The sequence below is a fragment of the Ovis aries genome, chromosome 16 (genome assembly GCF_016772045.2).
Source record: "Ovis aries strain OAR_USU_Benz2616 breed Rambouillet chromosome 16, ARS-UI_Ramb_v3.0, whole genome shotgun sequence".
NCBI classification, from domain to species: domain Eukaryota; kingdom Metazoa; phylum Chordata; class Mammalia; order Artiodactyla; family Bovidae; genus Ovis; species Ovis aries.
The window spans coordinates 26277639-26302451 of NC_056069.1; the positions used below are offsets into that span (position 1 = coordinate 26277639).

At 38.7% G+C, this 24813-nt stretch overlaps 1 protein-coding gene, 1 long non-coding RNA gene and 1 other non-coding gene across 4 annotated transcripts in view; 1 reads left to right on the plus strand and 2 right to left on the minus strand.

Annotated features, from left to right (window-relative positions):
* Window positions 1-518: 518 nt before the first annotated feature.
* LOC121816808 (uncharacterized) lies at window positions 519-9804 on the plus strand. The gene is made up of 2 exons (XR_006056519.2): window positions 519-4261; window positions 4647-9804. It is a non-coding gene; the product is annotated as an uncharacterized LOC121816808 (long non-coding RNA).
* Window positions 9517-24813, minus strand: part of ITGA1 (integrin subunit alpha 1) — a 170418-nt gene continuing 155121 nt past the window's right edge. Inside the window, exons 28-29 of one of the 2 annotated variants that reach the window (XM_027980075.2) lie at window positions 23137-23253; window positions 9517-16364 (exon numbers count right to left, since the gene is read on the minus strand). In XM_027980075.2, coding sequence (XP_027835876.1) covers window positions 16320-16364; window positions 23137-23253 — 162 coding nt within the window. In that variant the 3' untranslated portion in view covers window positions 9517-16319. Of the gene's footprint in view, window positions 24768-24813 lie in introns of both variants that reach the window. The other variant, XM_027980076.3, reaches the window with a different exon arrangement.
* TRNAW-CCA (transfer RNA tryptophan (anticodon CCA)) lies at window positions 20038-20110 on the minus strand. The gene has a single exon. It is a non-coding gene; the product is annotated as a tRNA-Trp (tRNA).

Genomic DNA, 24813 nt, shown 5'->3' on the forward strand with positions numbered 1-24813 from the left:
TCTGGGTCTGACTCAGCGTTTTTTCCACTGTACTTCTTTGAAGTTTGGCTTCTGTTCTTTTCCATTCTCCGCCTTCTCCTTCCCCAACTACCTAATTCCACATGACACATATGACTAACTCTCGTGACCAACCTTAACACAAACCCCTGCCATATATTTATATATGGAATTTTTAAGTAGAAAATTATAATAGTGATTATATTTGTTTTTTCTTTGATAATCGCAGGAGGTCAAATTGACATGCATGAACTGTACATATTTAACTTATATGATTGGTGGTTCAGACTGTAAAGTGTCTGCCTGCAGTGCAGGAGACCTGGGTTCGATCCTTGGAGAAGGAAGATCCCCTGGAGAAGGAAATGGCAACCCACTTCAGTACTCTTGCCTGGAAAATCCCATGGAGGGAAGACTCTGGTAGGCTACAGTCCTTGGAGTCCCAAAGAGTTGGATACGACTGAGTGACTTCACTTTCTTTCTTTCTTTCTTTTCTTTCACATATTTATACATTGAATAAATTTTTGAATATTAAAATATTTTTAAAAGTACCCCCACAGTTATGTAGGGGTGTGTGTATTTGTGTGTGGAGGTGGAGGGCAAGGAGGAGGCATTCGTAGGAGGCAAGCTAACTTGAGGACCCAGAGTCTGAAGCGCTAGTCTTATAGACCCACACATCTGTTTGAGCTGTGAAACATCCCAGGGAGGAACTATCCCCAGGAGATGTCAGGTGTGCAATATTAATCCAAAGAACAAGAGGTTTTTCAAGGGGAAATGTTCATTGGAGTAGAGCAAGGTGTCAGCTCTAAATCTCTGAGCAGGGCATGGGGAGACACAGTAAAAGGATTACAGAGCAGAATGGTAAATGGGAGTATCACCCTAGGGATAGAGTAAAAGATAGTGTCACTGATATATCTTGACTATGTTATTCCACAAGTGATGTGGTATATTGTTTCTTTATTTCAGCAAATACACGACCAGATTAGGAACCAAAAAGAGGGACTGACTGCAAATTGGAAGCCACAGAAGGGGTTCAGAGTGGGCCACACAGAATATGCCACTTGGGCATAAATGTTATTCTGAGCCCAAAGTAACTGAGAATAAACAGACTCAAGAAAGACGCTGCCTTCCTCGCTCTTTAACAGGAAGTGCAGGACAATTCTTAATCACCAGAGACAACTCTAGACTTACCAACTCAAAGAGGGCACCAGAGAAATTTAACAACAAGCCTTATTAACTAGCCCGTTTCTGTCATTCGCTTCCCTGTATATTTACCTTTCCACAGTTTACAGCCCACGAAGGCCTAAACTACTTTTCCTTTGTCTTGTCGTCTCTCTACAAATTATTGTGCTTTGTTAAGATACTGTATATGTTCTAACCACCCTGCCTGCTGAAGAAGGTCATCCAGCAGATGTAGCCAGCAGGTCCAGCAGGTTAGCCCCTAAGCTGGACCCAGGCAGCTGGAGGATCCTCACCCCATCCGCTTGGAATGTGTCTTCCGCCTCCTGTTCATATGCTAGGAGCCACTTTGGGGACAAACCTTGAGAGAGTAATGAGACCCCACTGAGACCAGCTGGACTGTGTATGTGACTGCACCTTGTTAGGGCCTCTGTATAAGCTTTCACGATTCTGGCAGGTGAGTGTGGGTAACTGCTCATCTTGTAGTGGCTGGAGAAAGCCTTGAATGGAAGTTCCCTTGCTTTTTAAATCCGCCACATACTGATCTGAAGTGACCTGCCTCTTTCTTTGGTCTCTTCTTGCCCTCCTAAATGGGTACCAGTTTGTGAACCAACATCTTTGAGTTATTCATCACTCAGTTTCCCATATATATGCTCCATGCACACATTTATAACTTCTGCTTGTTTTTTTTTTTTTTCTTGTTGTCTTCTCTTTTGTCAGCCGAATTCACAGGGCCCCAGACTGTGAACCCTAAGGGTACAGGGGGAAGTAACCTCCTCCATCCTAGCACCACGCGATCCTGCGTGCTCAGTCATGTCTGACTCTTTGTGACTCCATGGACTGTAGCCCAACAGGCTTCTCTGTCCATGGATTATCCTGGCAAGAATATTGGAATGGGTTGCCATTTCCTCCTCCAGGGAATCTTCCAGAGCTAGAGCTCAAACCTGCATCTCCTGCGGCTCCTGAATGGGCAAGCGGATTCTTTACCACTGGAGGCATGAAGTGAAAGCCCCCTAGCACCACCAAGTCCAACTGAACCAAGAGCAGAAGCCACCCATGACCTGTGCACCATACTATGCAGTAAGGACCATCATGGTAGTAAGAGGAGGAAAGGACAAGGAAGACAGGAAGACAGTCTTGCTGCTAATTGATATCTGAGATCTACATTCTAGTGATCCACAGAAGATTAGAGGAAACATTTAGGCCTGGAAATTTACACATCTCTAAACACGACTTGAGTCAGAGACATCGTATTATAAAACTCCAATCCATTTACTATATGCCTCTGTAATTGCTCTCATGCCTGAGAACCCAAGGGTTACACACATCTACTCGGTATATTACAAGCAGATCTCATCTCATTGTGTTTCTCTTTGGTGTGCTTCACAGGTACTGCTTTTTTACAGATTGAAGGTTTGTGGCAACCCTGTGCCAAGTGAGTCTATCAGTGCTATATTTCTAACAGCATTTGGTCACTTCATGCCTCCATGTCACATCTTGGTAATTCCCACATTTCAAACTTTTCATTATCATTATGTTTGTTGTGATCTGTGACCAGTCATTTTGACATTATTACTATCTTTTGCTGAAGGCTCAGATGATGGGCAGCAGTATTTAGCAAAAAAATACTTTTTCATTAAGGTATGTACATGGAGGTTTCTTTTTTTCTTTTTACATGGAGGTTTTAAAGACATAATTGCATTGTACACTTGATAAACTATAGTGCAGTCTAAATATACCTTGTATGTGCACTGGGAAACCAAAGGTTTATGTAACTTGCTTTGTTGCAATGTTGCTTTATTGAGGTCATCTGGAACTGAGCCTACAGTACCCCCAATGTATGTACTATTGCACTTAAGTTGCCTTTCGTTTTTGCTTTTGGTCTATTTCCACCCCACCCCCCAATGTATGGTTTCCTTATATGCTCCTCTTATTGTCTCTCAGTAATTGCAGCAAAGCAACAGAACTTTCTGTATTTATCATCTTTGGGCTGTAGGCTACAGAGGTGAACATGTGGATGGAGAAGACAGGGATAAGCATTAATGCTGATTAGAAAAGATTAGATCAAACGGTTGCTAAATCACTTTAATTTGAAGCAAAACCACAACTGTTTCTATTTCTACATACTTAAAACAATAGATATATGTTCTATAAACTGGCAAAAAGAAAATGTGCGTATTTTTAACTTAAACCACATTTGTTAATGCCAACTACAGTGGGAGTTACATTTAAAATAGTTTAAATAAGTTACTTGGAATCTAAAGGAGAAACAATTTTATTGTTGCCCTAAGTTATTATAGGAATTTAAAATCTATATATACCACTGAAAGAGGGTAGTGAGATAACTATTTGACTGCCTACCATGTGCTAAGAATGCCGCATGTGTTATTATTTTAAGTTTATTTTCTTTTGGCTTCTCATAACAACTTTATGAGGTATTGTTATGTTGTCCAGAAGCTTATTGTTATGATGCTAGCAAGCTTATTCTTAGAGGGCCAAGGTCAAGAAACGGCCCAAGAATGCACAGCTAGTAAACAGCAAGAGTGGGGATGTGGGCCCAAGTCGCACCCAGACTCTAAAATTCATTTTCTGTGCACTATATTATAGGGCCAAATTATGTTGTGGTTTGAGATACATACAAAATCCCAGCTTACATTCTGCCAAACTGCTTAATAGGGATAATATGTCATATACATTATCCATATATATTAAATATATATATTTATATATATGTGTCATTTATGTAGCATTTAGGATCTAAGCATTTCAGCCTGGCCAGTTCAAGAAATACCTCTTCTCTCAGTTTCTAGTCAAGGCAGCCACATGGGCTTAGATTGAAAATTCCTTTTAAAGATATGAATAAATATGAACAGTTTTTTAAATTTCCTTTCCTAGACACTGTGGCATTAATATTAATATTGGCATTAATATTGGCATTTTACTTCCTAAAATTGCATCCCAAGGTGATTCTCTCCCTTAATGTCTGATAGGAAATACAAAACAAAAAAATCCAACTATGATGTAAACACAGTGCCTCCTGACTGTCACACACATAAGTTTTGAAGATAAGAGAAGCAAGCTAACGAAGGTAATCGCAAAATGTATCTACACAATGTAATTGTACTCACCATTAAAAAGCAATGGACAATCAAGATATGCAACAACACGGATAAATAGCAAACACATTGTGCCGAATGGGAAAAGACAGATACAAAGGCTACATACTTAATGAATCTACTGATATGACATTCTGGAAGAAGCAAAACTACAGGGACAGAAATCAGATTAATTGTAGAGGATGGGGATGGGGGGAGGAAACTGACTAAAAGGGTCATGAGGAAACTTTTACTTGATAGAAATATTTTATATCTTGATTGTGGTGGTGGTTACATGATTACACACATTTTTCAAAACTCAAAGGAGTTTTATTTGAAAAACAGAAGTTATGCCTTAACAATCTTGACTTTACACAGGGTTGAGGAGCTTCCCACACATCCTGGCAGAAGAATGATGTCTCCCAACTCCACAGGGACAAACCTCCTGCGTCAGGACGCCCTCAGACCTCAGCCTGTGCATCTCTTCGTCTGGTTGTTCATCTGTATTCTTTATGATATCCTTTAATAAGCCAGAAATCATGAAAAAAAAAACACTAAAAGATAATCATGACTTTAAACTTGTTAAAAATCCAAGTTGAAAAGAAAATATGTGTATAGAAAAGGAGATGGGGGCAGGGCTAGTAAATTCTAGGCTCCAGAAATGACATCCGGAGAGGGAGCTGTGGTGGCCGTGCACTTTAGAATGCAATTTAAGGAAACTAAATGCCAATATTAATGCCGTGATGTCTAGGAAAGGAAAGAAGAGAGACTAATTATTCATATTTAATCACGTCTTTAAAAGGTGTGGTCACCACATGGCTGTCTTGACTAGAAATTGATTAAAGAGAATGATGTTTCCTTTTATAGTCTATGGAAATGATACTTAAACATAAAGCAAATGCCTTATTGGAGAGCTAGGTAGCTCCTGGGATGTCTGAGCAGTCCCTCTTCCTCTATTATTTCCATCAGTTGGTGGTCACATCCCTAATAACGTCGTCAAATGCAATTCAATCAACATCTCTGATTTTTATTCTCATTTTTGCTGTCAGCCAATTTCTGAATTCTGTGTAGTGAGGAAAGTTCCTCTCTTCATGTTAAATAGGTTCTGTCATATTCAGTCCAACACAAATTTGTTGTGGCCAACTTCTCTGACCAACAGAAAGCAGAGACAGGGTAAAACAGACGTTCAATACACCCTGCCCTTCCCCCACAGTCCACTTGTGGAGGAGGACGCACTTGTGCAACCAAGGCCACACCCTTGGATGTTGTCTGCTCAGGCTGGAGGACCAGTGGGAGTCAACTTGCACTTAGGATTGAGGAGTTTCGTAAATGAAGTTACCTTGGTGAAGGAGCTAGATAAAGCATTGACCCAGCATCTGAAAGGAGTACGACTTGGATTACAGATAAGTGGCTCCTGTTGGTGGGTTAAAGGAGAAAGTGTTTTGTTTTGATATGTTCTTTTTTAAGGAGTTTTAGCTCAAGAGTCGGAGAAGGCAATGGCACCCCACTCCAGTACTCTTGCCTGGAAAATCCCATGGATGGAGGAGCCTGGTAGGCTGCAGTCCATGGGGTCGCTAAGAGTTGGACACGACTGAGCGACTTCACTTTCACTTTTCACTTTCACGCATTGGAGAAGGAAATGGCCACCCACTCCAGTGTTCTTGCCTGGAGCATCCCAGGGACGGAGGAGCCTGGTGGGCTGCCGTCTATGGGGTCCCATAGAGTTGGACACTCCTGAAGTGACTTAGCAGCAGCAGCTCGAGAGTAACTGAGAGTAATACAGACAGAGAGAACGGATGCTCAGCCTCATTTCAGAAGTAAAGACAACATAGCGTCTTTGTATTGAGGATCCAGCAGCAGGACATGCCAGGAGCAAGAACTAGAGGAAGAGAACGCAGATGCCTCTCAAATAACAAAGAAGCTGTATCCTTGAGCTGTCCAACAACACACTAATTGGAATCTCTGCAGAATTATCCACATTATAATGGTGAGGTGTGCAGAATAAGCAGGAGTGAGAGAAAGCTTTGAAAAGTGTGTGAAAAGGAATAACAGATGGCACTTGGGTGCAAATAGAATAGAAAAGTCTGACAGTTAAGGAAGGAAGAAAATTAAAAAAAAGAGAGACTCAGCACGTAAAACTAAAGAGCCCTGGACATTTCATCAAGGGTGCTTAGAGTCCTTGGCATGGCTACCTTCCAGCTCCACTAATTACAGTCTGATGGCCAATTCTGGATGCTATTCTTTATTTTCCAGGTTTAGGCATTTCCACTCTTGCCTTTGGAATGCCATTCAAGATTGTGGTTTCTAAATGAATTCATGCCACACACAGCTGGTTGAAAGATATTATAAAAACAACAACAACAAAAAATAACTGAGCGAAATGGCAGCTAAAGACCAAACCTGTGGATGTTTCAATGCTGCTTTTATTGAATTAATGAAAGTACTGAATGAAGCTAGTACTTGCCAGTCAAGTACTAACTAGAGCTCTGGCACATGGCCAAAGAGCATTCATCTGTGAAGTGGCTGGCAGCCTGGGTACCTACAGACAAAGGTGCTTGCCCTTATTATTTCTGAAATTGGGGAGGAACTGAACCATTGTAACTAAACTCTGTGCAAGTCAGGGATGCTACACCCTGACTTAAGAGTCAAGTCTCAGAGTGAGATAACTCCTTGATTTGGCTCTACTCCACACAGAAGTTTAATTTCAGGCACCTACGAATCCTTGAAAACCTACAAGACATCAAAGTCAACTCAAGTATAAGTCTAGGATTTCTATATACTTAGAGGGATTCCAGGTTTCCCTCACAAGAATTCTCAAGTCTGGAATTACATTCATTCTTTAAAAATTAATTTTTATTGGAATGTAGTTGATTCACAGTAGTTTCCACTGTACAGTAAAATGAATCAGCTATATGGATTTCCTTACCATTTAGGTAATCGCAGAGCATTCATAGAGTTCCCTGTGCTATACAATAGGTTCTCATTAGCTATATATTTTATACAGATTATTACTAGTACACATATTTCAACCCCAATCTCCCAATTCACCTCCTACTTTTCCCCCTCGGTATCCATTTGTTTGATCTCTATGTCTGTGTCACTATCTCTGTTTTACAAATGAAATCATCTACACCATTTTTCTACATTTCACATATATATGTTAATATATGATATTTCCTCTTTCTGACTTACTTCATTCTGTATGACACTCTAGGTCCATCCACATGTCTGCAAATGACCCAATTTCATTCCTTTGTATTGTTGAGTAGTATGGAATTGCACTCATCTTTAAGTTCATTTTGTCTGATATTAATATAGCTGCCTCACTCTTTTATGGTTACTGTTTGCATGGTATCTTTCCCCCATAATATTCTGTTCAATTTATTTGTGCCTTTGAATCTCTTTTAGAGGACATATAGATGGACCTTATTCTTTTATCAGTTTGGCAATCTCTGACTTTTGATTTGACTGTTCAGACCATTTACCTTTAACGTTATTACTGATATGGTCAGAATTACATTTGGCATATTACCATTCATTTTCTGAAATTGAAACTTCAATACTTTGGCCACCTGATGCGAAGAGCTGACTCACTGGAAAATACTCTCATGCTGGGAAAGATTGAAGAGGCAAGAGAAGGGGACGACAGAGGATGAGATTAGATGGCATCTAACAGAGATGGTTAGATGGCGTCATTGACTCAATGGACATGAGTTTGAGCAAACTCTGTGAGACAGTGAAGAACAGGGAAGCCTAGCATGCTGCAGTCCGTGGGGTCACAACGAGTCAGACATGGCTGAGTGACTAAACAAATTTGTTTTCTATGATAAATGAGGCCACAGTTGCTATTATTTTTAGCGAGAGTACCTCTCCCATCTTTCCCTGTTTACTCCTGGCTCTTCGCCCTGCCCCACTGCTGCTTCAAGAAGCAGTTAAAGAAAGAATTCTTTGACACTTGGACTACTATGGCAGGTGTATATGTGTATGATGGTTATTAACTTGAGAAAATATGCGAGTAATTTTCCTTCCTGTTGCCAAATCTAGGATGAGGGAAAGAATTTGATGGCCATCATCCTTTTACTATGATAGAAAATTTTAAAAAATTAAAAAGCTAGAGCATACCATTTCTTTGTGATTTGAAGTATGTCAAAATAGAAATATGGAAAAAATAAATATGTATGCTCAGAAACAAGACAACATAACGTTAGTAATTTCTGGTGCTGGTGAAATGATTGTTTTAAAATTATTTTTTTCTGAGTTTCAAATTGTTTTCAATGTGAATATGTTTCCTTTTACCCTAAAAGATTTTTTCCTAATCTAAAAATTGTCACTCATTTTTTAAAAACAATTCAAATAAAAAAAAAAAAACAATTCAAATAGCTATTCTAAAGAAGAAAACAGAAATTATCTGCAGTCCCTTTAATGATCACTTCTATTTGGTGAACATTGTTACTAAAATCTGCTTATGATTATCATATTAATTTTATTATCGGACACTGCAAAGGATAAGGAAAGCAAATGTTGTGTCTATGTTCTAGACTTAAAAATAATGTTTCTATGTCTGCCACTTATTTTAGAGAGAATATATCCAGATTCTCTCTATTGCCTCCACTGCATTGTCCTCCTGGGGGAAGGGTGAAGTGGGAAAAGAATTATTGAGCTCACAGTCAGAGAGACAAGAGAGTGCATTGGGATCTTGTACGGACACAAATTTGGTCCAGGACCTTACAGATAACCTCTTCATAAGTCAGTCTTTTTCTTCCATAAAAAATATCTCCTTCACTCATTCTACTGCATAGTTTGAGGATATAATCTTTTGTAAGATGAACACGTTATTAAACTTCTTCCAGCATTTACTTCTAGCCCTTATATATGAAATTATTTCTTTAAACTATAGGCTGAATAGAGAAAATAACTTTTTTCACTTAGTTTTTTTTTTTTGTTTTATACTATGTGGTCCAATCTATTATTATACAGCAGATGATAATTTATTATTAAAACATCTCATTAGGAGAAGATATGTAGTAATAATGGATTCTGAGGTTTTTGTCTCAAGTTTGCAAAAGACTAATCTCATTGCTATATTGTGTACAGGAAACACCACAGACAGACTGCATTTGCCTTTTGTTTTTTCCGTTTAGAAGCATTAAAGTGGAAACCTACCAAGGAGCTAAAAAAAAAAAAAAACTTTGATGCTTTGGAAGAAATCTTGGACAAAATTCGTGTACTTAAAATCACAGCAGTCACATTTTTCTTTGAAAGAGTCATTTTTTTTTATTAACATATAAGACAGGATGCTCATTTACCTTGACGTAAAATACACAGCTGATGCACAAGATAAGATAGAATTATACAAAAATATCAAACATCTGACCTCAAATCAGTGTACAGGATGCACCATATATAGGATATTCAAAATAGATTTTTGCTTTCTCAGCTATTTCTAATTATGTCATCTTAAATCATTGTTACCTGATAACCAATTTCTTTTTTAACATGTGTTGAAATCAGGCACTTAATAAATGACCAGAATCAAGAGAGTTAGTGCTTCTTTGTTCTTGAATGCAATCGAAATATTTTATTCTAAGTCGGTCCAATAAAAGCCACTTAGAAATGCATGCACCCTTGAGCTTTTCATTTTAATGAGTTTATTCTGAGGTAAATAGACAAGCAGTGAATATATATACTTTGTTAGATCATGCAGAAAAGTTTATTAGAGTGAGTATGATACATGTTTCAGGGCAATAGTTTTTATATACAATGGACACTTTTAAATAAAATGGACACTTTTTTTTACACTGTCTGTTAACAATTTTATAACCCAACACTAGTAACACACAGTACACCATTCTCCCTTCAAGCTAGTGTTCCCTCGTAAGGAACAGAGGGTGGCTGCTACATCTTGAATAAAGGCAGGTGTGTCTCTCAATTAAACACTAAGCGTGTCTCTCAATTAAACACTAAGTATCGGGATGTACTGTGTGAAATGGTTCTAGAATGAAGAAGATCTGAGCTGTTGCTGCTTCAAATGATTGTTTTCACTTGAGCCAAAGCACGTTAAACTTCAGGAAATTAACCCTAGTTAACAGACAGGCAAGAATATACTTTGACTCTTATTTAATCAACAATTTACTTGTGTGAAGTACATGTGTTAGTATTGTGGCCAGGAATGATGTGGGCTAAAAATGCTTACAGTATTTTGAGGAGTAATGGTGTGTACATAAAAGATAAATAGCTTCAGCCCCTCCCCCACATTTTTGTTTTTTTTTATGTCTCTCAAAATGCAAGATGTCTCAGGGACACGGCAGGAAGATCGTCACCTCTCATTGGGCCAGTGATGCCAAGATCTCAGAAAGCCACCATTAGTGTCTGTGTGGTGACTCCCTACTGCTTGGCTACTCTGTAGCAGAAAGAAACAATTACACCGCTCACTCTTCCCCATCCAATCCTCTTTCCATCTCTTGAAAAACAGAGTTGGGGACAGGGACTGTCAGTAGGGGACTGTTGAATTCTGGCTTTCATCCTATCATTTGGAAAGTTTCTTTAAAAAGTTTGGTTCCCAGTCTCTTTGCATAGATCAAACAGAAATAAAAGACTGAAAGCTGAGTCTCAGTCTCTTGCACAAAAGCTCCTGAAATTCCAGACTTACTCTTTTTTCATCAAGATGTACTTTGAAATATGGTAACATCAAACACAATTGTAGTTGTGTGTGTCCCTGGTATCCGCCCAGTATTGCCATGATTTCCATGGTGTGTCCAGTAATTAAAGGATTTCCAAGACTCAGCTCACCAATAAAGAACATCCAACCCTCATGGCCTTGCAAGGGCACCAGGCTTCAAATGGCCTTGCCACGAAGACCCAGATTAAAACCAAACATCCCCACTGTACAGATGAGAAGAGAAGAAGCCTACTGGAGGGCAGAAAGCAGAGAGATCCTGCAAATGGCCCCTGGGTCCTATTGCCCAGTTGGCATGACATTAAAATTCTCTACCCTGTGATGGGAGGAGCATGCAAGGAAGTCCTGTGTAATGTTCTGAACTTATTAGCTATGGGAGAAAGGCTCTGATGTATTTGAAAGGAAAGAAAATGCTGATCTCTAAGCAAAGAGCCCAACATTAGAAGTGATAACTCATCCTTGTATTAATATATCTTTTTGGAATGGTAAAACTTCAGCATGTGCTTATACGTGTATTTGTTGTGGGAGGGCTGATCCTGGGATGTAGTAGGTTTGGGAGCTCAGGTTTAAGAACTGGATGTCCCGAGAACCACATGTTGTGGGGACAATGGGCTGGGGACTGAAGAGCCTCCACACACTCCTTTACTTTTCCTCAAGGTTGATGGTCAAAGGCTGTTGCTTGGAATTGCTAAATTCAAGGTTAAATTTTAATACAAGGATCAAAAACACTGACTCTTTCACCAGATTATAATGTTAGATTTTAACTCTTTTTACTGTTGTACTTAAGATGTTGCACAGCAGTGCTCCCATTCAGAAATGGCAGCCTTCAGCCTTCTGTAATGCACTGCAGAGTTCATTTCCAGTGGTGGTTTCAGAGTTTCTGGGTAGGAAGTGATCAGGGATAGCAAACTGATTAGAATCCTGTTGCCCAGTGGATTCACCTTGAAGTTGTGTTTGCATTAAAATGCCTGCTGTTTACAGTTAACTTGTATACTTTAATTAAAAAGTAGTAGCATAATTTTGAGGATTTTAAAGCTCCTCTTTTTGATTTTAGATTATATTGTAATTCCCATGGATGAGGATGGGGATTAGGGGGTGCTGATGGAGACCTACCAAAGGGCTAAATCCTGCCAGCCCCACACTGCTGATAGTGTCCCAATAATGGTTTGTAAATTCCTTAAAGATGCTCCATATCTGAAGTGCCTTTCATCTTGCCCCTATTGCATTTACTGTACCAACCCTTTAGATTGCTACAGAAGAAGGGAGAACTGACATCCTGTGTAAGTGATCAAGTCACAGCAGCTGGACTTCACAGCAAACAGAGCACACATTTTAAACAGGTTTTTCTCTAGGAGTCTTCTTGAAAGTGTCCCTTGGGGAGAAGACTAATAGAAGGAGACTTCAGAAGTGTTGAAAATCAACAAGGGATACATAGGATACTAGTTCTAAAAGACTGATTTGCCTGGAAGCCTCTATTTGAACAATACTGTGACTGTCCTGGATACAGGAACCATGCTCTAAGCCTGAGTCTTCCCTAGTTTTCTCAGTGTTGTGCAAAGAAAAGACAGCTCGTTCACAAGGAGCAGATTACAACATGTTTGACCAGAGGATATCCAGTAGGAAAGCGCAGCATACAGATGCCAGCGGGCACACTGCTAACTGTGATCCTTCTGGGGCCACCTGCAGAGACACACCAGCTCTTCTCTCAGCCTTTCCTCCCACCCAACTTTACTCAAGCATTCTGCAACCACCTCTTGCTTTGGTGCAAATATTTGTTTCCCAATTAAGCTTAGGTATTGGTTTTATAAAAGGTAAATTTATAAATTACTATGGTTGAATAAACATCAAATTTTATAAAAGTATGTCCTCCCACAATCCTCATTTCAAACACAGTTATGACACAGAAAATATTCAAAGATTAAATTGCCCAAGAATCTAGGGCTTGGAGAAAATAACTGAATAAATTGGATCACTGAGGTTCAAACTGAATCATAGAAATCACAAATATTTACAGAGAATGACCTTTCATGATATGGCTCCAGGGCTCTGGATTCCTAGAGAAAGTGAAACAGCTTCTTTGCGGCTGTGTAGGTCTGATTTTCATTTCATTTCTTCAAAATTATATACATTTTTACTTTCAACTCCTTTTCCACCAAGTTTGTATCATTTTATTAATATTAAAGGAAGATTACAATGTTAGAAATTAAGATGGAAAAAATGTGAAACTGTTTAGCACTTTGTCTACTGGGCATGAGGGTAGCATTTTAAGAATAATCTGAAATCTGATTGTATTGTGCATGTTTGTGTATGTCTATATATACATGCTATATTTTATTTATCTATCATATCCATCTATCATCTATTTATATCATTGTCATCTAATCTGGGTTGGGAAGATCCCCTGCAGAAGGAAATGGCAACCCACTCCAGTATTCTTGCCTGGAGAAGCCATGGACACAGGAGTCTGGCAGGCTACAGTCCATAGGGCTGCAAAGAGTCGGACATGACTAAGAGACTCAGCACACACGCAGTCTATCTCAATGGTGTGCTAAAGCCAGCTCATACTGGTACAGGAGAACTGACAAATATATTTTCAGGAATTCTACAAGCTGTTTAGGGTTATGTTAGTGGCCTGAAAATGGCCATGACAAAACAATTTAGATCATGAAAACTGGCTTTTGACACAAATCAGGGATTTTTTTTTTTTTCCCCTCCTGGAAAGTCAGCTGTTAAATAATTTACCAGTATACCATTATAGGTTTGGTATGGAAAGGGACTTCTTACATAGTTCAGTCTATATAGCCAAAGCAACAATTAATTTTTAAAAATATCAAAGTTAAAAAAAGAAAGTTTTTTTGTAATTTAATTTAACCAATAAAAGTTCATACTTGTATCACTTTTCTTATTAAATGTTTTAAAATAATAAAGTTTTATATATTTCCTAATCATTAATTATGTTTACGACATCTGTACAGAGTTAATTTGGGATAACTGCTGACATTATTTTAGCCAAAGCTTCTACATTCATGATATCGAGATATTACATAACTATATGCTAAGGTTAAATAAAGAAAGTGAAAAGAATATGCAAAGTGGGTGAGTCAAACTTTTCTTGTGGTGTAGCTTTTGTGTGTTTATTTCTTGTAAATGTCACTTGGTGTTGAGGTATTTTTTCTTCAGCCTGTGTCTGGGCATGCATGCATGCGTGTGTGTGTGTGCGTGTGTGCATGTGTGTTTATACACCTACGTGCACAGATGCATAGACACATACACACATAAACCTCAACAGATTACAATATTAGGGAAACAGGATATCTGGCTCATTTAACAATCCACTTAAAAACCATGAGTGACTTATGTTGAAAACTTTGTAGAGCTTATAAGTAGCTCTTTGATCTGGCCAAATACCTCTTCCCCTCTTTTCTAATATGTTAAAAATGTCATCTTTTCTATTTTTCCCCTTTGGGTTAACAATATATTTAGTTGAAATCTGCACACTCCTGGTTCAGTGAATGCTTTATTTAGGAGACAGAGAACAAGTGTGAATTAAAAAAAATTTTTATCTATCGGATTTATTTCTAAGAATGTGCTGAGCTTGGAGCAGAGCTGCTAAGCAGGCTATGCACTGGAGGTGTGCACCATGCTGACTCCGAATATGAGAGATGCTTTGTTGAGCAAACAAAGGACAGGTGGAAAGAATGATTTTGGAACCTGGAGACAGATGAAGAAAATTCTAAAATGGGACATTTCTGAACAAATGACAGGCCAGCAAGAGGATACGAAATCTCTGGAGAGACAGCCTTTCTTTTAGCCGCTGATGTCCTCAGCACTCTCCAGGTGCCTGTCTTTGACCATCAGGATATTAGATGCAGATGTAGAGAGCCATGAGGTAGGCTGCCTCTGAGTCCATAGATAATTCCCTGGAAATTAGTTTTTAAAAAGAAATCCATGGCATTTGATTATTTTCCATTGATTTGCTGCTTTATGAGAAAAGTAGAGCCCAGGATTCTCTAGATCTGATCTTGTGACAGTCAATCAGGTAGAGAGATGGAGCTGCTGCAGAGTAGCAGCAGATTTTACAGCAGTAGTTCACACATACATTCATTCATTTGTTGGTGTTTTCCAAGAAACGGAGCAACCTAGGAACTTACGCTACAGAAGAGTCCAATGCACCATAATGATTACTTCAAGAACAAAGAAGGTCATACAAAAGTGTGATGTCTTTCTGTTGGTGTGAGGTTTCCAACTTGAAATTCTTTAAAATGCATTTCTGGAGATATATTTAAATATTGATATGTCTCACTCAGAAAGCAGTGGCTTGTTGGTAAAATGCAATACTGAAATGAAATACTGCCTTGTCATAAAAAGAACTGTGTTTGGAAAATTAAATACCTTTACAAAGATTAAAAATAAACATACTCTCACAGCTTGAGGGTTTGAATGAACCATGTACCAAAGAGTTGAATCAACTCTTACTTTGGGTTACATCCTGGGACCCTTCATGTTCAAAAGCTGCCCAGCAAAGATGATCAGCATTTCTGCAGCATCCATCAACATTATCAGAAATCATTTTTGCATATACCACACACATGATTTTTCATGACAAATCAGTGCTATGTCACATAAAACTCCTGTTATTTTTAGTATAAAAGAGTTTTGAGTTTCAGAGTTCAATATCAAAATTGTGTTCTATAAAAGCTTAAATTAATCCATTCAGTGCACTTGCTTTTCATAAGTCTTTCTTGATTTTCTCCCCTAGATAAAATTTCAGCTCAATTGTACTATTTTACAAACACTTTGGAAAGAAAAATTTCCAAGTACAGAACCCAACACAAAGATGCTGACTGTATTCTCTGTGATTTGATTCTATTTTCAGTCTATACTGTATATAGGACAATTTTTCTCATTTGAATGGGGGGAAGTGATCTTTTTCAGGTAAAATTCCTTTCTTTGCATTTACTATCATGCTGAATGTGGATATCCATCAGGAATCAATGGAAAAAGCTTAATTCATATTATTTTGAAAGTAAATGTTTCAATGATCATAAAAATCTTTTTCTGTATTCCTTAAATATTTTGGTAATTTAATATATAAACATATTTGTACAGGTTATTTTTCATCTTCAAAACACTTTGTAATTTTGCTTACTCAACAAAAATGAGTAATTAAAAATATTTTTCAACATTTTATAAAATATATCTTTACGGTACTGTTTTTGGATCTTGCTTGATCTGTTATTTTCTAAGTGACTAATCCCTGATGGATTACATAAAGTTATGTGACTATGTCTTTGATTGTGTTTATTAATTTCTTGTCACATATTTGAGGCAAACCTGAGGATTATTGAATAATTATTTCTTCTCTTCCAAATATTTCATTTCTCCATTTTCTTCTTTAGTGGTCTTTTGAAGAATCCAATCTTAGAGAAAATATCAAATGTAACACAATTAGTTATTTGAAATTAGGTAATAAATATTAATCTCAGATAAAATTTAGCTTAGTAAAATGTTAGCAATTGTGGGATTACAAATAAAATAATCGAGAGGTATTCTTTTCAATTGACCTATTAGGTAATATTGAATGTCAAGAAATGACAGTTATTGGACTTCCCTGGTGGTCCAGTGGTTGAGAATCTGCCTGCCAGTGCAGGGGAGTTGAGGTCGGTCCCTGGTCTGGGAGGATTCCACATGCCTCAGTGCTACTAAGCCCCTGTACCACAACTACTGAGCTTGACTCACGCAACTCATGAAGCCTGCATGCCTAGAGCCTGTGTGTGCTCTGCAACAAGGGAAGCCACCAGAACAAGAAGCCTGTGCATTGCAACGAAGACCCAGTGCAGCCAAAATAAATAAATAAAATTGAAAAAAATACCCACAAACAACCCCCCCAGTAGATTAGACGATACAGAAGAACAGATTGAAAAAAAAAAAAACTAATATATGTAGCAAACGAACTTAAAGGGTTCTGGAAAAATATTTTGGGAGACATGCAAACTGTAGTTATCCAGCTCTGTCTCTACTTTGCCATCATCTTTCTTTTTCAAGCACATGTCAGAGAAATTTCCATCGAATAATCAATGGTCATAAATTGAGGTCGTTAGAGATGATGGTGAATCTGGTAGGTACACTATGGCTAGGCGGTTGGGGAGATTTCTGAGTTGTCTGGATTTACTTTAAAAAGATACACTTTTATTTTTGGCTCTGCTGTGCTGGGTCTTCGTTGCTGCACATGCTTTTCTCTAGTTACGGCGCGCAGGGCCTATTCTTCGTTGTGGTGCTTCTGCTTCTTACTGTGGTGCCTTCTCCTGTTGTGGAGAAGTTGCTGCACATGGGCTCAGCGGTTGTAGTTCCTGGGTAGCACAGGGTTAATATTTGTGGTACATGGACTTCGTTGCTCCACAGCATGTGAGTTCTTCCTGGACCAGGGATCGAACCCATGTCTCCTGCATTGGCAGGCAGACTTTTTTACCACTGAGCCACAAAGGAAGCCCTGGATTAACTTTAAATGTACTAGCACATCCATCTATATAGGCTTGACATAAAAAGACTCTTGAAAACACCCTGTATCATTTGGATATGAAAATGAAGTAATTGAACATATGAAAAATTCCACATTGGGGTGAAGGTGGGTCACTTTTCATGACGCATTGTGATAAAAATTACAAGTGCTTTATTATTTCCAATTACATAAAATAATAATTTTTTAAAAAGGATAAAATCTGCCTGCCAATGCAAAAGAGGTTAGAGATGAGGGTTGGATCCTTAGATTGGGATGATTTCCTGGAGAAGGAAATGGCAACCTGCTCCAATATTCTTGCCTGGAAAATCCCATGGACAGAGGAGCCTGGTAGGCTACAGTCCATGGGGTTGCAAAGTGTCGGACATGACTGTGCCCATTATGTTGTTATGTTAAAAAAAAAGGATAGGAGCTGGAAGGAACCTTTGCAATATTCTAATCTAACATGGGTATTAAAATTGTTTTTTAAAAAAGGTCCTAGAGAAATATTCTTTTAAATCTGTATTCTTTTAAAAAATTTGAGAGTGGATTATAATAGTACAAGCAAAGACCGTGAGTTAATTCTTTGGAAATGTGGCACCTTCATGTCATTTTAATCATGAAAGAAAGTGAAAGTGTTAGTCGCTCAATTGTGCCAGACTCTCTGCGACCCCATGGACTGCAGCCTGCCAGGCTCCTCTGTCCAGGGGATTTTCCAGGCAAGGATACTGGAATGGGTTGCCATTTTCTTCTCCAGGGGATCTTCCTGACCCAGGGATCAAACCTGGGTCTCCTGTACAGCAGGCAGATTTCTTTTCCAACTGAGCTACCAGGGAAGGTCCCTTTTAATCATAAAGTTGTGGTAAATTATGCAAGGGAATCCTATTTTTAAAAAAATTATTATAAAACAATTGAGACTTCTAAGGGCATAAATGGTGAAAAGTATGCAATTTTAAATTAGAGAAGTTTTACTCAGGGCTTTATGTCTTCCTCCACTCCAGAGTTTAGTTGGTGGTAGATATCACAAGTCCCTTGGACTGCAAGGAGATCCAACCAGTCCATTCTAAAGGAGATCAGCCCTGGGTGTTCTTTTGGAAGGAATGATGCTAAAGCTGAAGCTCCAGTACTTTGGCCACCTCATGCGAAGACTTGACTCATTGGAAAAGACTCTGATGCTGGGAGGGATTTGGGGCAGGAGGAGAAGGGGACAACAGAGGATGAGATGGCTGGATGGCATCACCGACTTGATGGACGTGAGTATGAGTGAACTCCGGGAGATGGTGATGGACAGGGAGGCCTGGCGTGCTGCAATTCATGGGGTCGCAAAGAGTTGGACACGACTGAGCGACTGAACTGAACTGAACTGAACTGAGACATCACAAAAAAGGTGACAGTAGAACAAATGAACATGAAGAAACAATGTATGTGTCTTCCCTAGAACACAAATTCTCCTACATGTATCAGGCCTTTTTCTCTGAGCCAAATATACGCATTCTGGATTCACAAACCATTAAGCCTTTTAACTTGTACCTGCATGTCCTGAGTCGAAAATAAATCAGACAAAGCTCTCACAAAAGCAGGTGGTGAATCATGACTTTTCTCTTTCCTGCCCTGCCCAGTTCCTGATCTTTTCTTCTTTCCGCTCAAGTTTTTTTTTTTTTTTTCGCTTCTTTTCAACCTTCCTTTGCTTTCACAGATTAAAAGCTTAGTTTTAAAACTTAACTCCTGTTAACAAAAGTTTTCCACCCAACTGATTCTATTAACACTGGTTTTTCAGTGCAAGTTGGGTGATTAGAGTGAAAACTAGGAAAATATACGTTCATAGCTTCAAATTGGACAGGGCCAATTCTAGTCAACATTTGCAACAAGTTGTTTGTTTTCAGCACCCAAACTTATAGTTTTCACTTCCTTTTTCTTTTTGTATTTACTTAATGATCTTATTTGTATTCCCCCCTAATTAAAAACCCTGTGGCAAAAGTCTGATTAAACAGTCCCTGGCAGAAATATGTGCTCAATGGTTGTAATATGGAATAAGTGTTGAATGAAAACATTTATCAGTTCAGTCGCTCAGTCCTGTTCAACTCTTCACAACCCCATGGACTGCAGCATACCAGGCTTCCCTGTCCATCATCAAAACATTTATATTAAAATATAAAAGGCTACTAGATAGCAGTACTATCCCCCACTCACACTCCCCTCACAATATGCATATTGGATGAGGGAACAAAGCTATAGGATTAGTAAATAAATCATTAAGGGTGGATCTTGAGACATCAGTGTAAGATCAAGTTAAGACAGGAACAATCTGATTTCTCAGGGTTCCTTTGTGGACCATCTCATTCTATCCTTTTGGTTATGATGACTGAGCTTCTCCCTTAGCATGTTACCAGATTTCAGGACATATTTCCCAATCTATTTAAACCTGTGTCCTCTAAAGCCTTCTCCCATCAAGGTTAAGTATAGTAAGTGAAGTGAAGTCGCTCAGTCGTGTCCGACTCTTTGCGACCCCATGGACTGTAGCCTATCAGGCTCCTCAGTCCATGATATTTTCCAGGCAAAGGTACTGGAGTGGGTTGTCATTTCCTTCTCCAGGGGATTTTCCTGGCCCAGGGATCGAACCTGGGTCTTCCACATTGGAGGCAGACGCTTTACCGTCTGAGCTACCAGGGAAGCCCTAAGTATAGTAAGCACCTACTAAGATTTTGTTAAGTCTTAATCTCTTCTATTGGAGAAGGCAATGGCAACCCACTCCAGTACTCTTGCCTGGAAAATCCCTTGGAAGGAGGAGCCTGGTAGGCTGCAGTCCATGGGGTCGCGAAGAGTTGGACATGACTGAGCGACTTCACTTTCACTTTTCACTTTCATGCATTGGAGAAGGAAATGGCAACCCATTCCAGTGTTCTTGCCTTGAGAACCCCAGGGATGAGGGAGCCTGGTGGGCTGCCATCTATGGGGTCGCACAGAGTTGGACACGACTGAAGCAACTTAGCTTAGCAATCTCTTCTATGCATTCTATGAAGATAAAGCTACAGAGACTGTGCCTTTTGAAATTGAATTCTAGTTCCAGGGGGAATCTTTCACCTGCTCCCTGCACAAAGTCTCAAACTGAGAGTTTTGATCAACTCCCACACTGTTGGGGTTTGGAAGAAGCATGAAGAAAGGCTAGTCCTGAGGTTTATGCTCCACTAGTCTAAAATTAGTCTAAAAAGATGTGTGGGGATGAGGGTAGCTTTTCTGAGCTTGCTGCAGACCAAATGCTTCAGGGAGGTTCAGGCAAGAGGAGGGCAAGTAATCTTTCCAGTATAACAGAGCTGCTGAAAGGTTGAACCCAATGAGGGACTATCACTCCAATACCAAATATTTTTATATATTTCAGGGAGTTCATGATCTTCTTGAGCAAAACCAATTCCTGGAGCTCCAGAGCGAAGAGCTTGCCCCATAGAGTGCAGCAGAGGACTATACTGGATAAAGGCATTGCTTCAACCCAGTCCCTTACTAGATGAGAACTCTTAGGGGGGTTAACTTCTGTTTGCTTCAGTGTCCTCAAGTATAAAATATAGTTAAAAGACTTAGTTGGAAAGATTGTAAAGAAAACAGAGTGAATAGAAGCAAGGGAGACCATAGAGTGAGGGGGTTAATAGCGCTGACACAAAAGTGAAATGGCCCAGATGATTCTCTACTCTGAAACTGACAAACCATGTGACTTTGGGAAACATATTTAACTTTTCTATGCCTCAGCTTCTTTGCTTACAAAATGAGGTCCATAATAGTATCTTTCTCATAGGGTTGATGTTAATATCTAAAGTGGAAAAGCTAAAAATGGTTCCTGGTACACAGTAAACACTCAATAAGTGCTAGTTTTCCTCCTGTCTACTGTGGAAATACCATTCTGATTACTGGCATTCCCACTGATGTGACTGAGTTAACTAAACCTACAGGTCAGGACTGTCCAAAGGTTGCTAAACCTTTGGGCTTTAAAAGAAGACCTAAGAAGACATCAGAATGTATCAGCAAATCATATCCTGGATGGAAGAATGTTTGCTTTTACACTTAGGCTTTCTTCAGTGTTAGTCGCTTAGTCATGTCCAGCTCTTTGTGACCCCACGGACTATAGCCCACCAGGCTCTTCTGTCCATGGAGTTTTCCAGGCAAGAATATTGGAGTGGGTTGCCATGTCCTTCTCCAGCTTTTTTCAGACTGATGACCAAAAAACAGGGCTGAAAATTATTTGCTAGTTTTAAGGAGAGGTATGCAGCTAGAGAGACTACTCAAATATCAGCTCTGGCTTCCCTCTTCTCTTGGCAGCAGTGTCCTAAAACTGTATGGACAAGTGCTGTGCTTACCATACTGAAAGAAATCAACAGTAAAATGTCCTATTACAGGTGCTTACAAACAAAGAAACCATTTTCTACGTTCCAAGCACACCCTTGACACCGCTAAGCCAGGCCTTGGGTACCACAGTGTGGCAAAGCCAGGTATTACAGACAGAGCATGGATACCCTGCAAAGCAGGAGGAAGAGCTGCAGGTCTGAGATGGCAGAGAATTCTGTCCTCGAGACTTTGCTGGAGAAAACCTACGGATTCTATTTACTAAACTAAATGCTCCTGACATACATCTTTAACACAGCTGTTTTCATCTTCTCTGAGAATAACCTCCCGAAAAGAGGAAGATAGTTATGGTAAGTCAGAATGGATAGGAGCAGTTGGTAATTTGATGGGAGAGAAATTTGCTATTTAAACTATTTGATTAAAATATAATTCTGTTGTTCAGATATCAGAAAAATGAATATGTAGCCACAATCTATTTTTAACATAGTGATAATTTTGCTTTTGAACAAAACAATAAAATATAGGGTGATAAATGCTAGAATAAATGCCAATTTGATATTTCATTAGAAAAACATTAAATTCAACTTTTCTGAGATTTTATTCTCTATTAAATTTATCCTAAAAGCTATCATTTCATTTCTGCTTAATTTGAAAAAGATACAAAGATTGAAAGATTTTGCATATCTTAATTTAAGCGAAACATCTACTGATATGGAAATAAACATCTGTTGATATGTTAATACACAGATTGACTAGACAAAAAATAGGTTAGTTTTACAGGAGGATTTGAAACAGGAGTGTGTAAAAGTATAAGATTTCTGTGTCATCAACTAATTGAACAAATATCTCATTTCTCATTCAGGCATGCAACTATTGCATAAAATGTATTTTTATATATTAAAGAAGCATTTAATTTTAAAGATACATAAAGATATGTGATTAGGATAGGGCTTTATCTTAACCATAATTCTGTTGCTTCTATGTTCTTAAACTGACATAGAAATGTATTCTTTTCTTTTTTCTATAAAAGGGAGTTTTCATTCTTCTCTGCTTATAAAAATACTGTACACTTAATTTAGAATTTCCAGTGTTATAGACAAATGAAAGTGTCCTGTAATCCCAGTCTCTAGAGAGATCGCCCATAATTTTTGGATATGTCTGTTTCTTTCTTGTACAAAAGTGGTTTCAAGTTGTGTACAGCATTTGAGATATATATTTTTTCTTCTTAATTTTTGTCTTGGTTATCATTTCAGTGTTTTTAATGGCTACACAATACTATATTCCAAAGCATGGATAAATCATAATTTGTTTCACCAATATGCTGTTGACAATTGAAGTAGGAAAGTCTAAGGAACTCTGATTCTTACCTTCCACAGCACTAATATGAGCAACATTAATAACAATAATCCAGCAAAAGCACTCAGCAGGATAACCCATAGTGGCACTCTGCCTGGTAGCCCATCTTTGGATATTTGGATAGCAAGCTGAAAATGATTAAACAAGATTGTTAACATTGATAAACACCTCTTAGAACTTCCAGTACACTGAGTTTTTGTAGGCTATAATTTTCTACCAAAGAGTGTACTCAATCTCATTACTACATACAGAGAAAATAATGAGTTCACATTTTAAAAGGCCCTTCATCTATTCAAAATCTCTAATCATGTCATATTCATTATTACCAAAACAATTTTGTAACATTATCCTCCAGAAATTCATACATAACGAGTAAACTACCTATGAATCAAAATTCTCAAGGGTAGAGGTGAATTTCACTCAGGGAGAATGAGCAGTATTGTATGTTTTAAAGGTTTATTCATAGCCTTCAGTGTATTATCATAATAGCCTAAGTTTAGATGGGAAGGTTGTCACAGGTTGTGGACATATAAACCTGAAGGGTTCTTCTAACTTTAATTCTAATTCTAGTGTGCTTTATTTTTTTTTGCTAACAAATTGAGATATAATTTTCATATAGTAAGATGCACAAATCTCAAAGGTACAGATGAACAAATTTGTGCATGCATTTCCTCAATGCATTTTTTATTATACCACACTGTCTATTCCAATTGACATTCTCTTAGCATCTATAAATTAGGTCTTCAGTTCAGTTCAGTCTCTCAGTCGTGTCTGACTCTTTGTGACCCCATGAACCGCAGCACGCCAGGCCTCCCTGTCTATCACCAACTCCCGGAGTCCACCCAAGCCCATGTCCACTAAGTCAGTGATGCCATCCAACCATCTTATCCTCTGTCGTCCCCTTCTCCTCCTGCTCTCAATCTTTCCCAGCATCAGAGGCTTTTCCAATGAATCAGCTCTTCGTATCAGGTGGCCAAAGTATTGGAGTTTCAGCTTCAACATCAGTCCTTCCAATGAACACCCAGGACTGATTTCCTTTAGGATGGACTGGTTGGATCTCCTTGCAGTCCAAGGGACTCTCAAGAGTCTTCTCCAACACCACAGTTCAAAAGCATCAATTTTTCAGCACTCAGCTTTCTTTATAGTCCAACTCACACATCCATACATGACCACTGGAAAAACCATAGCCTTGACTAGATAGACCTTTGTTGACAAAGTAACGTCTCTGCTTTTTAATATGCTGTCTAAGTTGATCATAACTTTCCTCCCAAGGAGTAAGCATCTTTTAATTTCATGGCTGCAGTCACCATCTGTAGTGATTTTGGAGCCCCCCAAAATAAAGTCAGCCACTGTTTCCAATGTTTTCCCATCTATTTGCCATGAAGTGATGGGACCGGATGCCATGATCTTCGTTTTCTGAATGTTGAGCTTTAAGCCAACTTTTTCACTCTCCTCTTTCACTTTCATCAAGAGGCTCTTTAATTCTTCTTCACTTTCTGCCATAAGGTGGTGTCATCCGCATATCTTAACTGAAGTAAACTTGAAGGAGACAGCTTTTAGTGTTCCAGCTACTCAAGCTCTCTCAGTGTGGCACCTAACCCTCAATAAAGCTTGTCTGTTCTGTGTCCTATCCCTTATGTTTCTGAGAGGGGGGGAAAAAAAGAAAAAAACTAATTTAGAGTAGCTGT